This window comes from Bubalus kerabau, chromosome 16 (genome assembly GCF_029407905.1).
Source record: "Bubalus kerabau isolate K-KA32 ecotype Philippines breed swamp buffalo chromosome 16, PCC_UOA_SB_1v2, whole genome shotgun sequence".
Taxonomy (NCBI): Eukaryota; Metazoa; Chordata; class Mammalia; order Artiodactyla; family Bovidae; genus Bubalus; species Bubalus kerabau.
Genome location: NC_073639.1, coordinates 38,511,981 through 38,528,358, shown reverse-complemented (window position 1 = coordinate 38,528,358; position 16,378 = coordinate 38,511,981). Strand labels below are relative to the sequence as shown.

Genomic DNA, 16,378 nt, shown 5'->3' with positions numbered 1-16,378 from the left:
CCTAAAAAGCGGATGCACAGATTACTTTTTCAACTCAGGATGTTTTCATCTTTAAGACCATGAAAAGTAGTGTACATGGGAAAATCAATGTAACAGTCCATCATTTTTATCCCTCATTCATTCTCCAAGGATAGTTTCTGTGACACCTGTGAAGAAGCTTATCATGGAGCTATGTGCACATAGGTAATAGGATATACCCAGATTTAGCATGATTGATGAAATCCTTGTAGTGTACTGCAGCACAGTGCTGGAGAGTGACTAGCACTCCAGGGAAGTCCCTCACTAAGGAGTTCCTTCCAAAGCCAAAGTATTACTTAAACATACCTTTAAGGAAAATGGTGCCTTCCCAGCTTGGCAAGAAAATAATACTTGGAATAGTGTGAGCATGTTCTTCAGTTCTTTATCTGCTTCTGGTTTTCTGCCTATAGAAAGAGTTAAAAAAAAATATCCATGCGTTTTTACTTTTCTTCTTTCGGTTTAGTTTAATGAGGATTCTTTTGTTATCAAGGGTTGACAGCACTGGTAAATTCCTGCCAGCAGGAACACAGCAGCGCACAGTTTCAGGGGGATCCCTGTGAGTATTACCCCTTGACTCAGGCAAGACTCCGTCACTGTGGCCTTATTCGGTGTCCTTGCTTGCCAGCTTCATTTTATATAGCTTTCCATGAAAGGTTCATGGCTTGAAGGATGTCCTAATCCCTGTGGGTTAAGTTTCCTCCTTTTCTCCTTTGGCTTACAGCTAGCTTACCCATTACTGAGAACAAAAATCTTTGGGTACTTGAGATTCATTGTTCATTTGGTGAAACTGTGGTACGTGTGTGTGTATGTGCATGTGTGTGTGTGTGTGTGTGTGTGTGTTAGTCGCTCAGTCGTGTCTGACTCTGCGATCACATGCACTGTAGCCCCCAGGGTCCTCTGTCTGTGGAATTCTCCAGACAAGAATACTGGAGCGAGTTGCCATTCCCTTCTCTAGGGGCTCTTCCCAATCCAGAGATCGAACCTAGGTCTCCCACATGGCAAGCAGATTCTTTACCGTCTGAGTCACCAGGGAAGTCTATGATGCACATACATTTAAGTGAATTTAAGGTTTTCATTTTCCATGTGCAACTTACCCTGAAAAGTCATCTGGTCCTACAGTTGAAATTCTGCCCTGGGCATTCTTAATATTTCAGTTTTTTTTTTTTTCATCATCCAAGATGGTATTAATTTGAGTTTGTTCATTGGAGCATGCATATGATTTACCTTTAGTAATTTTGAAAAGGTTTCACATGCTGAGAATCACAGTGTCATTAACAGTAATGCCCTGTAGTACACAGTGAGATTCTTGGAGGCGTTGGCAAGAATGATCTTTCCTATCAACCAGTCAGCAAAGGCAGTGCAAAATTTCATCACTCAGTCTTGATGCTCAGATAATACCAGTAGTCGGGGTGACATTGTTGAGCTTCTTTCTGCTAGAAAATATCTTGCTTTTTGTTTTCAAAGATGGCTGTTGACAGATAATTCATTCTCTATGTGTATGGATATAATGAAAATACTTCTGTGAATTTAGTAGACCAAAATCCGTCTTTAGGATTTTGCTACATATTTGTAAAACTTATTAAATAGTTGTACATAACTGTGTCTCCAACCTGTGAACTTCCTTTCTTCATTCCTTTATGCTGTTGCTGTTTAACAATGTATTCCCCCTCAGTCTCCAATATTGGATGCTAAATGCCTATAAAAATTCGTTTGGAGTTGCTTTGTTTATAGTTGTCTCATATCAGAATTCCATTTATCAGCTTCAGTTTTTTACTGGAAGACATTCCAAGGAACGGCTGGAATTTTAGGAGTTAGAAACAAATTACAAATGAAAGTGAACATTTCCACAAGTAGAAACACAAGGATGTGTGAGATAGAAGCCTCCTAAACCACTCACAATGACTTCCACTTGAATTAGGTTATAAATAATTTGCATTGGGAAAAAAAATGGTAGATAAATCCATAGCCACATCTTCACTATACACTCAGTAATCAGGTAATAATGATATTAGTAAATGTTTGCAACAGTTTTGTTGAACAATTACTATGATATTGCTAGACAACTAGCAATAATGTCATGTAATAACTAATTTAATACAATAAGCCTAAATAATTTGTTGTTTAATTTTTAATATAATAATCCTATGAGACAGAAAGTTATCTGATTTAATACAATAACCCTATGAGAAAAAAAAATGGTACACTCATTTTACAGAGGAAGAAACTGTAGCTTAAAATAGTGTTTTTAAGATCTCACAGATAAAACTGGTACATCCAAGATTTGAATCCTACTAATACCCCAAAGCCTGTGCCCTTAAATCTTCATTTCCTTGAATATCCATTGTTTCTTTAGGATGGTTTTGAATGCTTTCAGTAAATGTGTGTGTGTGTGGCTGGGAATTTGTATCTATTAAGCTTCTGCTCTAGCTTTTTCTTACTTTCTGACCAGCTTGATAATCTAGTCTCATCTTCAGTATCACAAGGAATTAATCTATATAGTATGTTAGTTGTAACTCAGTGTCATCTTGAAGGGTTTTTTTGAATTATTTTAATAGTTGCCCTTATGCAGTGATCTGAAAACACCACTTACATTTACCAGAAATAATGCCTTTCTAATGCCTGTGTTAAAGCTTCAGAATCTTAGAATGAATTGATTGATCAAAGAAGACTATTAGTGTCTGGCCTATAGTTTGTTCTTAATAAATGTTTGATGAGTGAAAGACCTCATGCATACAGTGTTACTTTTGTGAAAGTTTACCACACTGACCACTCTACCATCTTCTCTGGAAAGAAGTAGTATATGTCCTTTTTGGAATATCTGAAACTGTTTTATCTTAACTGTATTAAGAACAAGCATTTGTGTGAGTCCCAGGCATTTGCCAAGATAATCACTGGAGATAAAGAGACTTCTCCCACTGCCTTTTACCTTGGGTTTGAGTTTTGATATTTGATGATAACAAGTTGGGATCAGTGCTGGTCTGGGCAAGGTTCAAATTAATTATATAAAAGAGTACATCATTTTTTAAACCCTATCATATCCTGTTACCCAGTTCTCTAGTTCAAGTGCTCTAGGCATTGATTTAATCTGGAAATGATAATTGGACTCCCCACTAGAATAGTCCATGTGTTTTGAGAGGCTGTCTGGTAATGAGAGGATGTCATTCTTATATGAAAGAACTTGAGGCAAGAATCCAGGATGAAGAACTTTGGTTGATCTCACCAGAGTCCTGGCAACACTGTGATCTGAATCATTTTGGTCAAAGTCAAGTTTCCTGAGGGTCCTAATTTTCAGTAAGAGGAAGAATCCCAGAGTAATTTTCTAGATGGGTCTAAATGAAAGCACAACTCATTGGTTGCGTAATTGAACATGTTTGCTCTTACTTCTTGAGTTGTGCAGGTATATTAACTTTCATATCCAAGTCTGTCGGAAACAGTTTTTATTTTAATTGAATTATGTTTATGTTAATTTTCTCTGCAGTACTTTTTCCTCATACAGACCCTTGGATAGTTGTCTTTCTTTTTTTTTTTTTTTTACCCCCTTCAATTTCCACCATTGTCAACTCACTTGTGTTCCAGTAAATGGAAACAACCACAAACAGCCACACTTTGTGAAATACCCCATTTCTACCCTTGAGTCTACTCATTTACTTTTCTGATAAATGACTTTTGGGGCCTGCAGAACCAAGGGATGAAACCTCTGGAGGTAATGTTGATGCATTTATAAGCAGTGTTTGCATAAGGTTCTGGTAGCCTCTTCTGTCCATGTTTGGTTTGGTCTTTTAAACTGCCTTACCTACCACTGTTCTTTTGGTTTTGTTTTGTTCATCATTTTAGTCCGTTTACGACCAGAAAAATGACTTGGGAGGGAAAGGAAAGTTTTATGGCAATCCTTATATTCTTAGCTAACTGACCTAATTGGCTTATCATTTAATTTTTGTTTATGAAAGTATAAAAACATAAAGCATGTGATAAATGCCAAGTTAAGGTACTGATACTTTTCCTTAAGTTTGTACATTCCAGAAATTTGTTATGTTTCCACATTAGGGGAAGTTGTGTGCTAAAGTTTTAAGGGGAAATTTTATGTCTTAATCTATATGTTTCTTATTAAATGGCATTTTGTGGATGTTGAAATAAACCCCTGGATTTAGGACCATGGTAAACAAACCTGAAATTATTAATTTTTCCCTTACTGTGAGTTTATATTACTTCTGATTGAAATGAGTTTTTTTTAAGCTTTAGCTAGAAGGAATAAATAACATATAAAAATATACACAAATTGGAAGTATAGCAGAGAGACGAAAAACTCAGTGTCTTGAATGAGGCAATCCTGGATTTGAATCCCATCTCTGATATTTACTAGCTCTGTGACCTGGGTAGTTTTCTCATATATATAGTCATTGTAGTAATAGTAAAAGAAGAATAACTACCAGAGATGTGGAAGCAACCAAAATATCCTTCAGTAAGTGAGTGAATAAATAAACTAGCGCATCCACACAGTGGAATCTTTCTTATTCAGCACTGAAAAGAAATGCACTATCAAGCCATAAAAAGACCTGGAGGAACCTTAAGTGTATATCACTAAGGAGCCAATCCAAAAAGGTGACATACTATGTAATTCCAACTATATGACATTCTGGAAAAAGCAAAAAAGCTATGGAGATAATAAAAAAAGATCATTGGTTGCCAGGGGTTAGACGGGATGAATAAGTAGAGCACATAGGATTTTTAGGACAGTGAGACTACTCTGTCTGGTACTATAATGGTAGATACATGTCATTATACATGTGTCCAAACCCATGGGCTGTACCATGCCAAGAGTGAACCCTGATGTGAACTCTGAACTTTGGGTGATAATATTGAGTAGGTGCAGGTTCATTGATTGTAACAGATATACCCCTGGGTGAGGGATGTTGATTATAGGGGAGGCTATGTATATGTAGGGGCAAAGGGTATCTGTACTTTCCACTCAGTTTTACCATGAATCTAAAAACGCCTCTAAATAATAAAGTATACTAAAAATCATAATAAGGATACAGCATGGGAGGAAATGAAGAAGGAGAGAAGAAATAAAAAGACTACTCACTGAGCCTGCTCTCAAGGCCATTGCCTGTTTTACACCCTTGGCCTTCCCACTCTCTCTGGCTCTCCCTCGCCTCCAGCCTCAATCATTTCCATGTGGATGGTTAAGGCAGCTTGTTTCCCCACAATGAATTCCTAGAAACAGTGCCATAAAGCAGACCACCACAAAACAGGTCACTGCTGAGAGAGTTCTGTTTCCTTAAACAGACAATATTATAATAGAGGATTGCATTCCTGACCAGAACTTGCTGTCAAATAAAAAACTGTGTTCTAAATTCTCTAAAACAAGTATGATTATCCACTCCACATTGATTGCAATCCTGGGTACCATGAGTGACCAGTCCATAAAAATACAACTCTGGAGATAATCCAGTTTTACAACCAATTGGGGGTAATATATTCATTTTTCTAAACCTTCCCTGAATCATTGTTCATCCTCGGGACACAATCTGTCCCAACCAGCTGCGTCTTGCAGCTACCCCTGTGGTACCCACAGTGCCACAGGGCACCGTGACCACACTGTAAAGGGTTAGTGTGGCTGAGGAGCAGTTCCCCAAATAAGAAGGCCTCATCTGTTCAAGATTACTATGGAGAAGTACTGGGAATATCCACCCAAAAAGAAAAAAGGAATGCTGTTTCCTATATCAACGTAGTGAGACACCTACTGGGATGTTTTGTAAGAGTTTTTCTCCTTGAATGCAGAAAGAAAAAGTCAATGTTTGTTGCATAATAGAACATTTAATGTATAAAAATTATTTTGCTTCACAAAAACTGTGAATGTACATGCTTTACACTTTTATATTTCCTTTGTTTCTGGAAGTCTAGGTCAGATGCTCCATAAAGTTTTTATCACCATGTGATCTGTAAAGCATATGTTCCACCAGAAAACTCTTCCAGTACCCAGCTCTCTGGTTTCCATAGAGGTGATGATGGAAATTTATGTGCAATTCCTGACTAGTGTTATGCTACAAAGGATGTTTATAAAATATTAACTTCTGATAAAGGGGATAATATTTTAAAACACCCTTGATCCCTGAATAATGTTGCATATTAATGGTTATATAGCATTTGGCTTCAAAGTTTCCTACTACGTAAACTTTGGTTTCTTATGTAAGTATCCCCCTAGAAACAGATAGAGGTGCTTGTCTTTTTCACAGGGTTAGAGTCTGCTGTATTGTCCAAGTAAATGCTTTTGCCCATTACTACTGTTTTTTTGTTCAGCTACTGGCCCCCCCAAAAAAGCAGTTTTTATTACCTAGAATCCCCCAAATTTGAGTCAATCGTAGTTTCATAAGAATGCTCTATCTGAATTGGGGTGGGGGTTGGGGCAGCACACTGAGTCTGCAGGTCAGATATGTCCCACAATCTGTTTTTGTAAGGCTCATAAGCTAAGAATAGTTTTATGTTTTGAAGTGATTGAAGAAAAATCAAAAGAAGAAAAATACATGTAATTTCAGTGTCCATAAAGCTGTGTTGGCACACAGCCACAACTCATTCATTTACATATGCCTATGGCTGCTTGCGAACAACAAAAGCGATTTGAATAGTTACAGGAGGGACTGTGTTCTCCACAAAGCCTAAAATATTTGCTCTCTGGCCCTTTGCAGAATAAATTTGCCAGTCCCTAATCTGAATAATTTTTCACCATCTGTCACTCTACCTACACACGTATATTCTTAGTCATTCTTTCTCTCTCTCCCCTCCCTTTCCCTTTCTTCCTCTCTCTCCTTTCCTTCCGCTTCAAACATATATCATTTTGAATCTGGCAATTACAATTACAAAGAAATCAGATTGTGAGCCTATCATAAATGCTAAGCAGAAACACATTTTAATTTCCTTTGACTTGTCAACTCTCTTCCCCTCTCTACTTTCCCTTTCCTCTACTGTCTGTATATAGAATTTCTAAGGCCATGCCAGTTTCCAAACACATTTTGTTTTTAAGGTAGGGGTTAGAGCTTGATACATTTTTTAACTTCCATGGAAAGTTCCCTGCTAGTATGTGGTCCCATTTTTAACCTATTTGTAGACACCCCCGATTATCTAAAATCACTTTCACATGGGGCTGAGGTTAAGCTTTATTTCTTTTGGCATGTCCCTGCCATAGCAGACACTTCCTCTTTGCCTTGAAAGGACAAAACGATGTTCAGCTGTCTGGGCTCAGGCCCAGTATTTGATTTATACATTATTTAATTTCCTCCTGAAAATTGGAAGCAGGACTTTCAGGAATGGAAGTCAGTATTTTTCATTTGTTTAAGAACACTTTTAGGTCTAATATAATCATCGGTAGTAGATGTCAGCATGATTAGGGGGTGACTTAAGGTAAAGCAAATAAAACATGAATACAAAGGAAGATTATTTGACAATGGAAAAGATCTGAAGTTTTGGAATAATCATATGTTATGTGTTAGTAGGTGTTTTGTTTGCTAGTGTGGTGTGCTAGTCTGTGCTTACACTTGAGGGTATCTGTCTTTACCCACTGGCAGAAAAACCTCTAACCATTATGCTATAGCTGAAATTGGGGGATTAGAAGTTTGAGAAGAATTTAATGTAACCATTCCTGTAATTTTACAGAGGATTTTTTATTTCTGTCCGAGCTGCTACTGCATTTATCTCCACAATTAAGTTCATACACATGCCAGGATATGAGTGCCAAAATGGTTTGAAATTCGTACTGCAGTGAACTCAGGAAATTAAAAATTAACTCTGGAAATACCATTTCTTGTTTTACATCCACTTTTGGATAGTATATTCCTTTTTAAACCTCCCTTAGATCGTTGTTACTCTTAGGTTACAGCCTGTCTCCATTTTACCACCGAAATTCTCAAAAGACTGGAACACTTACTGCCTCCAGTTCCTCGCTCCCAAGTCACTTTAGAAACCCTGGCAGCCTGGCCTCTCTCTCCCTCCACACTACTGAGCTGACCTCACCAACAATTTCCTCATCTCCAATCCAGGACCCAAGCTCCAAGCCCTCAGCTTCCCTGGCCTTTCTGCCCCATCTGCCAGAAGTCATACCCTCTTCCTGAAATGCTCTTCTGGTTTTCATGTGAACTCTCGTAGGCTCCTCTGCTTCTTCCTTTTAAGACTCTCTCCTTGTATCACACTTAGCTGAAGTGTTCCCCAGGTTTTGTTCCTTCAATCACTTCTTTCTCTACGCTCTCAGCTGTTTCTTCTCATTCTTCCTCTATGCCCCAGACATTTGACGAGAACCCGGAGACTACAAGGAGCACAGTCTGAAACCACCCAAGTCTTGTGAAACTACTTTTGAACCTCTGAATGCAGCCTACCCTGTGCTGCCTCTGTGCCGTGCTCGGGAGTGTTCCTTCACATGGAGTGCCTCGCTGCCGGCACCACCGTCGGCACCACCGTCAGCACCACCACCACATCTCCCATTCATTTAAAGCTCATTACTAAGGGCCTTCTCTTGATTAGTGAGCTCCTGGTAGATGTTTTCTCCTCCTCATCGGAGCTACGGTGAGGGCCAGATAGCCTGATAATGATAAATAGTTTGAAGGTACTGGATTTAAACCTGGATTCAGCACTTACCTGATTATATGATATTGAGCAAATATACCTAAATGCTTTAAATGTCAGTTTCTTCATTTTTAAATTGTTGGGGAGGGGGACTGTCGGATAGATTAGGCGTGTGAAGATCTAGAGCCTTTGGGAGTCGGTCAGTGGTGGCACTGGTGGCGTGGTAGTAGTTGTCGTGATAACTATTACCATCAGCAGCAGCATTGTTCTTCCATGCCAGTATTTTATATTTCTCATATATCACTCACTTCACTTTCTAAAAAGCATTTGTACAATTGTCTTATTCCCCCCTTCTGAATTCTAGGCTCCTACAGGTTGACTTTATATTCCCTCCCCAAGAGCATTGAGCAATGTTTTGTGCATTGGTTTTCCTAAATGAATTGAGTTGACTAGAATAGCCCTTCTTTTTCCCTAAATAAATACTGGCTTCACAGTGTTCTTGGCATTCAGAGCTGCCGTGTTTGTGGCTATATCTTCATATTTCTGTCAAATACTAGCATGAAAAGTCTTTGCCTATTGTTATCTTTTGTCACACTGAATCTTGAAACTAGCCTCTAAAATTATTGCATTTTAATTTCTCAGAGACTTAAGTACCTATACATTTAGAGCTAATCTGAATTAATTCGTATTTAAAAAAAAAACTAAACTGCTTTGTATTTGATACATAAATGATATCAGTAGTAAAATACTTAAGATAAATTAATGTTTATACTTAAAGTTTTTACATTAAATTGTTTCTTTTGATTTCATACTTTCTGATTTATAAAAGCAAAGCCACCTGCAGTTTTTTTGGCTTATATAACTAGCAGTTTTTCTTTTTTACAGAATGTTTTGCCTTATAAAACCCTTACTTTCCATCTCTGAACATATTCCTAGAAAGCAGATTTTCTGTTTCTCAGAAATGGCACTTCTTCACAAATCACACACTATCCTGGTTACAATATCCTGTAACTGCTTTGTTTGTTGTTCAGAGGACCAGGAATGTAGAGCAGGTTCTGCTGATGATTTTTGAAGGAGATAGCAGAAGAAGACTTGTTGCACTGTTGCTCATCTGAACATCAGTAACTCTGAGGTTACAGTGTCTGACACTAGTGAGTTTGACTCATAGACCAGGTAGGCACTGAGGCCTTAAGAAAACAGCACAGATCACATGGAGGATTTTTTTAAAGTACCAGCACCCAAAAGTCACTGAGATCCCCCCTGATCAGGCTTTCATCAGTCAGAGAGCTTTTTTGGACTTGCAGTTTTGCAGAGCTCTGTATTGGGTGGTGTTCTCAGAGCTTCGAACCAGCTGTGCAGCACCTGAGTGTAGTATGCCCCTGGGTGAGCCCTGGGTTAGGGTAGTGATGGGGTCAGGGACAGACTGAATTTACATTTCAAGTACTTTCAGGAATTATTTGCAAGCACTCAGGAATATAAAATGGTATCACAGCTGAGAGCTTTATTTAACATTCCATTTAGCTCTAATCTCTACTTAATCTCCACTGTTTTTATTTAGTTACTAGGTATTTAGCACAGCCCTGTTATGTGGAAGGCTGGCCAAAAGCACACTTCAAATTAATGGTAGTCAAAGCTTGCTCTACTGAATCTAGATTGGAGCATGAGCAAGAGGTTCATTGGTTCTAAGTTGTTTTATAGGGCTTTTTTGTTTTTGTTTTAACAATCTGCCTCAGCAGTATATACAGTATAAAGTTATAAATACAGCACCCGTGCTAAGGAATAAATTCCACATTTGGTCAAAAATCAAATTGTTAGGATAAAAGTCCTAACTTTAGTTAACATTAAGTCAAATATCAGACGTGTCCTCATTCATTCAACATGTATTTATTGAGCACCTACTATTAAGTAAATTACCAGTCACTGGTGCACAATAGCAAACATACTAAATGAAAGTCTATCAATTTGTGCGTCCATTTTTGTGAGGAGAAAGAGCACATCAACAAAATAAGTTAAAATGTAATATATTAGATGACAATAACAGAGGAGGAGCAAAATAAAGCAGAGAAGGAAAAAAGGCCTAGAGAGTAGGCCATAGGTTTAAATACAGGTGGCCAGGGAGAGCTTACCAAAAAGGTGGTACTGGATCAAAGCCTGAGGTAAGTAAATTGTTCAGTTTGTTATCCAAAAGAAGAGCATTCCAGAAGGGGAACAACAAGAGCAAATGATCTGAACAAGAGTAAGCCTTTCTTGTTTAAGAGCAGTCAGGAAGTCAGTATAGCTGGAGTGAAGAGAGTGGGGTGTGTTCCAGTGTCTAGCTGAAGAAAGTGGGAGTGGTGATTGATAGCAAATGATAGATCAAGTTAATTGAGGACTGAGGACTGACCATTGGATTATTGACAGAGCAGTTCAGTGGAAGGTCAAAAGTCTCATTTGGATGAGTTTAAGGGAGAATAGAAGAAGAGGAAGTGGAGAAAGGCAAATAAAGACAGCTATTCCAAGGAGTTTCACTGGTGGTAGATTAAAGCGGATGTGGAGGGACTTCCTGGTGGTCCAGTGACTAAGACTGTGTGATCCCAATGCGGGTGGCAGGGGCGGGGGAGGCGTGGTTCGATCCCTGGTCCAGGAACTAGATCCCACATGCTGCAACTAAGATCCAGCACAGCAAGCTAAATACATACATGACACATACTTCATAAAAAAAATTAAGCAAATGGGAGGTGATTATGCTTTTAAAATGAGTAATTATATTGTTATGCTGATGGGGGAAATTGATTATGCTTGGGGAAGCAATTACAGCAGCAAATCTTGACTTAGGAAAAAGAGAATGGAATCCAGTGATTAAATAGGAGGTCTACTCTTAGGAACCCAGGTAGTACAACCGTTGAAACAGAAAGGCCAGTTAAGCATGCGAGTACAAGTAAAGGGAATTCTGTAGACTTGATGATGGTAGCATACTGAAAGTTCTTCTCTACCATGTAAGCAAACTTTCTTCCCAGTATTTGAATAAGATCTACAGTATTCCTGTCACATGGTCATGAGTTTGAGCAAGCTCCAGGAGTTGGTGATGGACAGGGAAGCCTGGCATGCTGCAGTTCACAGAGTCTCAAAGAGTTGGACACAACTGAGCGACTGAACTGAACTAATAATTGTTTACTCACTATCTTTAGAGCTATCTACATCTGGGCAGCTTGTGAATTATTCATGTGTTTCTTTTATTGAGCAGAAACCTCTCTCCTGCAGCCTTGGTCCTAGATCTGCTTTCTAGAGCCTCACAAGATGAACAGTTCTAACCCTTTTGGTAAGCACCTTCTAGGTACTGAAGAGTTGAAATGATTTCTCACTGCAGCCTCACTCATTCCTTCTGGTATCACAGTTGTCCCATTAGGGTTTCTACTGGGCTGTGGTTTGGGCCCCTCTCACATCTGATCACTTTCTCTACTAAGAGGAGCCAGGCTTATTTCATCAATTTTGTTTGTTAATCAGGACTCATTCACCATGTCATTTGGGATCTTTTTTCTCCTAGGCTTGTTTTTTCCCCCAAATATTCAGTGGTTCTAACAAATATTCACACTTGATTAGCATACCAACAAAGATCTTGTCTAATGTGTTTATCCATAGACTGCATCCAAGGACAAAGCACGGGTATTCAAGAATCCCCTTCAACCTGACTTTACCCATTGGTTAGCCCTTTCTGGGTAGAATTGTCACGTGATGCCAAGTAAATTAACATCTGATTCAGGAGAGGTGGTCAGATTAAGTGGTATGAGGCCAAGAAAAAGGGCTGTATTATTAGTGGATTCAAGCCTGGTTGTCAAGATGAAGGGCATATCCTTGAAAATGAGTTAGTGAAGCAAGCAGTTCTCCGATCAAGGTGACACATCTGATGGTGGACACTTTGGGTTGTAGGGGCTTGGAAGGATGCCTTATAGCTGAAGATAAACATTTCAAAGGCATTGGCATAGAAATGATGTTTGAAGACACAGAGTAGATTCATTATTTGAGAGGGGATAAGTAAAGGCTAGAAACTAGGGGCCTAGAATAATATATCTGTACTAGGAATGTCTATGGCATATTAAGCATATGATCTTCCAAGAATTCAGAGCTAGTCCCAGGACATTACCGTGTACATGAAAAATTGATTTGGAGAACCACACTGGTTTGAATCACAAAAATAAATAAGAGAATCCTGATTGTCCTATTATCACTTCCTAAGCCCAAGATTGCCCCACTGCCAGCCCCATTGAGCTCTGCTGCCGCCTCTGCCACCACCACATTAGTGTAGCAGCAGTGTTGATCTCCAGAAGGCAGAGACTGCAAGTGAGACAGTTCCAGTCACCAGGCTTCAGACAAAAGCCAGATCAGTTCTGTAGCATGAAGCCACTTAGAGATGTGAAGAATGCGAGCCATAACTAGAGCTGGCTGAGTCTGAAGGCCTTTAAAAGGCGAAGCAAGGTGAAAAATGGGAAGAACAGAGGCAAATACAGGAGCCAGAAAGTATGTCTTCAAGACTCACTGTTTCTAAAATTTTGAACAAGTAGTGGTTAAGAAAGCAATATTCTTTAATCATACTCATGCTTCAGTGAATAGGAGCTTCTTACCAGGTGGATGACTCTTCTTTACTTTGTCCCATTTGATTGTTTGTAGACTACAATTGACATATAAATAAGGGAGGAAAGGACTGGCAACAACTCAAATGTCCATTACCTGGGGCCTGGTTGAGTAAATATGCAGCTATAAAAGAAAAGAGAAATGGCTCTCGGTATAGCTGTGAAGTGATTTCTTGGACAAGTTGATGAATGGAAAAGTTAAGGGAGAGAAAGGATTGAAGAGTATACTAACATTTATCTAAGATGATGTCAAGAAAGGGATGGGAAAGCTTCCCTTTTATAAATATATCCCAATCAATAAATGAAGAAGGAATACCAGAAAGATGATAATACTGTTTTGCAGCCCTAGTGAAGTAAAGGACTTAGGCAGTCATGAGTGACTAAACCATAAAAAGAGAAACAGCCAGGCATTATATGAATCTCAATATCGTTCAAGTATTTGTCCCCAAAAATCAAACCTGAATATTTTCAAGCTTCTAGATCTTACTGTGAGTTTATAGGAAATAAGGAGACAGAGGAACATTCTAAATCACACCACAGAAATGCTCAGGAAAGTAAAGAATGTGGGAAACTATATCAGACATATGATCCAGTTTCTCCAACATGAATTGTAAGGAAAAAGAGGGAGAGAAATGAGATGTATTTAAAAAAAAAAAAAAAGAAATGAGATGTATTAATGAAATGCAATGCATAGGTCTTCTTTTGATTCCAGTTCAAAAAAATTAGCTGGAATACATTTATGAATAATGGGCAGAATTTTAACACTGACTAAATATTGATTTATTAAGGAATTATTGCTACTTGTAATGTGGAATAATGATGTCATTACACTTTTTAAAAAATCTTTTAGAGATATATGCTGAAATTTTAATGGACTAAATATTATGATTCTGAGACTTGCTTCAAAAAATTTAGTGCAGTGTTGGGAGTAAGGATTAAAGTTTAGATAAAATAGGGTTGGCTGTGAGCTTATCATTGGTAAACGTGGGCAACAGGTGAATGAGAGTTCATTATATATTATTCTCTGGGCTTCCCAGGTGTTGCTATTGGTAAAGAACTGCCTGCCAATGCAGGAGACACAGGTTCCGTCTCTGGGTCGGGAAGATCCCCTGCAGAAGGAAATGGCAACCCACTCCAGTATTCTTGCCTGGAAATCCCATGGACAGTGAAGCCTGGTCAGCCATAGGGTTGCAAAGAGTCAGACGTGACTGAAGCGACTTAGCACATACACACACACACACACTCTACTATTGTATATGTTTGAGTTTTCCCTAGTTTAAAAAAAAAAGCTAAGTGAGAAGGAAAAAAATATATTATTCTCTCTTTAAATATTCACTAAGGACTCAATTTCATCTATCTTCCCCTTTCTCCACTATTCTCAAGAGAAAGAGCTGGTCAAGTTTACAAAGTGGAGTTGAGCTGGTGTGAAAGACACTTAAAATCATTTTCAGACACTTAGAATAGGTACAAGTTTTTCAAACTTGGAATACTGTCCATTTCATTCTTCCCCTCCTTAAGTCTTGTCAATACACATTTCTAGTTTAACTGAATTTAGGAACTGTCTTCAAATAAAATTTCCATAAACTTCCAAACTGAACAGCTCCAGACTCAAGTTTTGTAATCTATTAGCTATATGACCTCTTCCACCATAAAGGAAGTGGAACTTTTGTTTGCTCTCTTTTCTGATTTTCATTGAGACTTCTCTTGTTCCTTAGAAAGAGAACGGATTTAACACAAAGATAACATCTATTTTTGACCATGACCTAGTTAGAATCATCACTCAAAAGAATAGCTTTAATTTTTACTGTAGATTTCATAATCATTGCCAAAGAAGTTGGTCCTTGAGGTTTTTCAACTTTATCATATTTTGTATAAATACTGCACACTGATTGCTCCACTGGAGCTCCATCAGTATCATATTTTGGATGATCCAAAAATCTGTTGTACAGCCCAGATTGTTATCTGGACCCCTAGTGAGCAGCATGATCTAAGAGAACGGCAGCAGAAGCAACTGGCTGCACTGAGGCACACTGAGCACTGTTTTTGAAAGTATGGCTGGCAGGCGGGCCATGCACTGGTGGGCGCAAGATCAGTTTGGCATCTTTTCAACAGAATGTTTTGAGGTAATGTGTTGCTAGACAGCATTTGAAGCAATGTATAAGCAACACAAGTTTGCATATAAATAAGGGCAGAGGACACTTTAACATTCTCTCTCACCCTTCAACCAGCCAACATAAGTCTGCCTCCAGTCACTTATACTTACAGGATCCCAAGGATTTTCACTCCCCACAAAAAACTACAGAGTTGTCATGTCATCACAGCATGAGAACACACACGGTTGATAATGGTGCAGAGGAAATGATCTACCTCACTTTGACCCCATCGTAATACCCACAGTGACTGGGCTAAGCCCTTCAGAGACTTGCCATAGGAGTTTTGGTTAGTGGAATGAGAAAATGGCTTTCTTGTGGCTAAATCTGTAAGATATAAAACATAGACATTGTGTGTTGCTGTGTTTTCAACCATGTTTAAAAAACCACTCTGTAGTGAGTGAGGAGATCAAAAATATGAGAGAGAATGAGTGCCTGGTCCCAGTTGGACTGCTGAGGCCCAGCTACACTACTGTCCTCAGGTTCCATTAGACCCAATAATAGCATTATAATAAATTTCCCCTTTGATGCAAATTGAGTTTCTATGCCTAGCAGTCAAGGACTAATCTACAGCAGATGTCACAAATGATTGTTCATATTTGGAAACATAGAGACGCTGAGGCAGAATTTTATCTGCCTTACTGAGAGGTATTCACATATGGAGTGTGAACAGCATTCATGAGTCCCCTTTGATTAAGGTTAGCTTGGTTGTGTTTGTTATGGCAGTTAAAGAATACATATCTTAAAGTCTTTTCAGGACTTGGGTTTCTTCTTAAAGAAAATAAAAGTGTTCATTAAAAGGTTGATACAAAAAGTAATTTTGAGGTTAACCCAAAATTTAGCATAATCTTCCATGGGAACATTTGTATATGTATGTGTGGGTTTTAAATTCCACAGATAGCACTAAAATGAGAAATAGGCAAAAAGGTGTTTTAAAATACTTTGTTTCAGCATGTAAAATCTCGTTTTATTACAGAATTCTTTTGCTAAAGGCACAGCTCTGCTGGGTTGATGCCAGAGTGATGGGATCTTAACAGCCTAGTTAATTTT

The 16,378-nt window shown here is 38.5% G+C and overlaps 1 protein-coding gene across 3 annotated transcripts in view; it reads left to right on the top strand.

Moving 5' to 3' along the window:
* AFG2A (AFG2 AAA ATPase homolog A) overlaps positions 1-16,378 on the top strand; it is a 335,445-nt gene that overhangs the window by 301,116 nt on the left and 17,951 nt on the right. Inside the window, exon 16 of one of the 3 annotated variants that reach the window (XM_055550550.1) lies at positions 11,795-11,869. The exons of the other annotated variants lie outside the window; for them this stretch is intronic. Coding sequence (XP_055406525.1) covers positions 11,795-11,836 — 42 coding nt within the window. The 3' untranslated portion in view covers positions 11,837-11,869. The remainder of the gene's footprint in view (positions 1-11,794; positions 11,870-16,378) is intronic. 3 annotated transcript variants of the gene reach the window in all.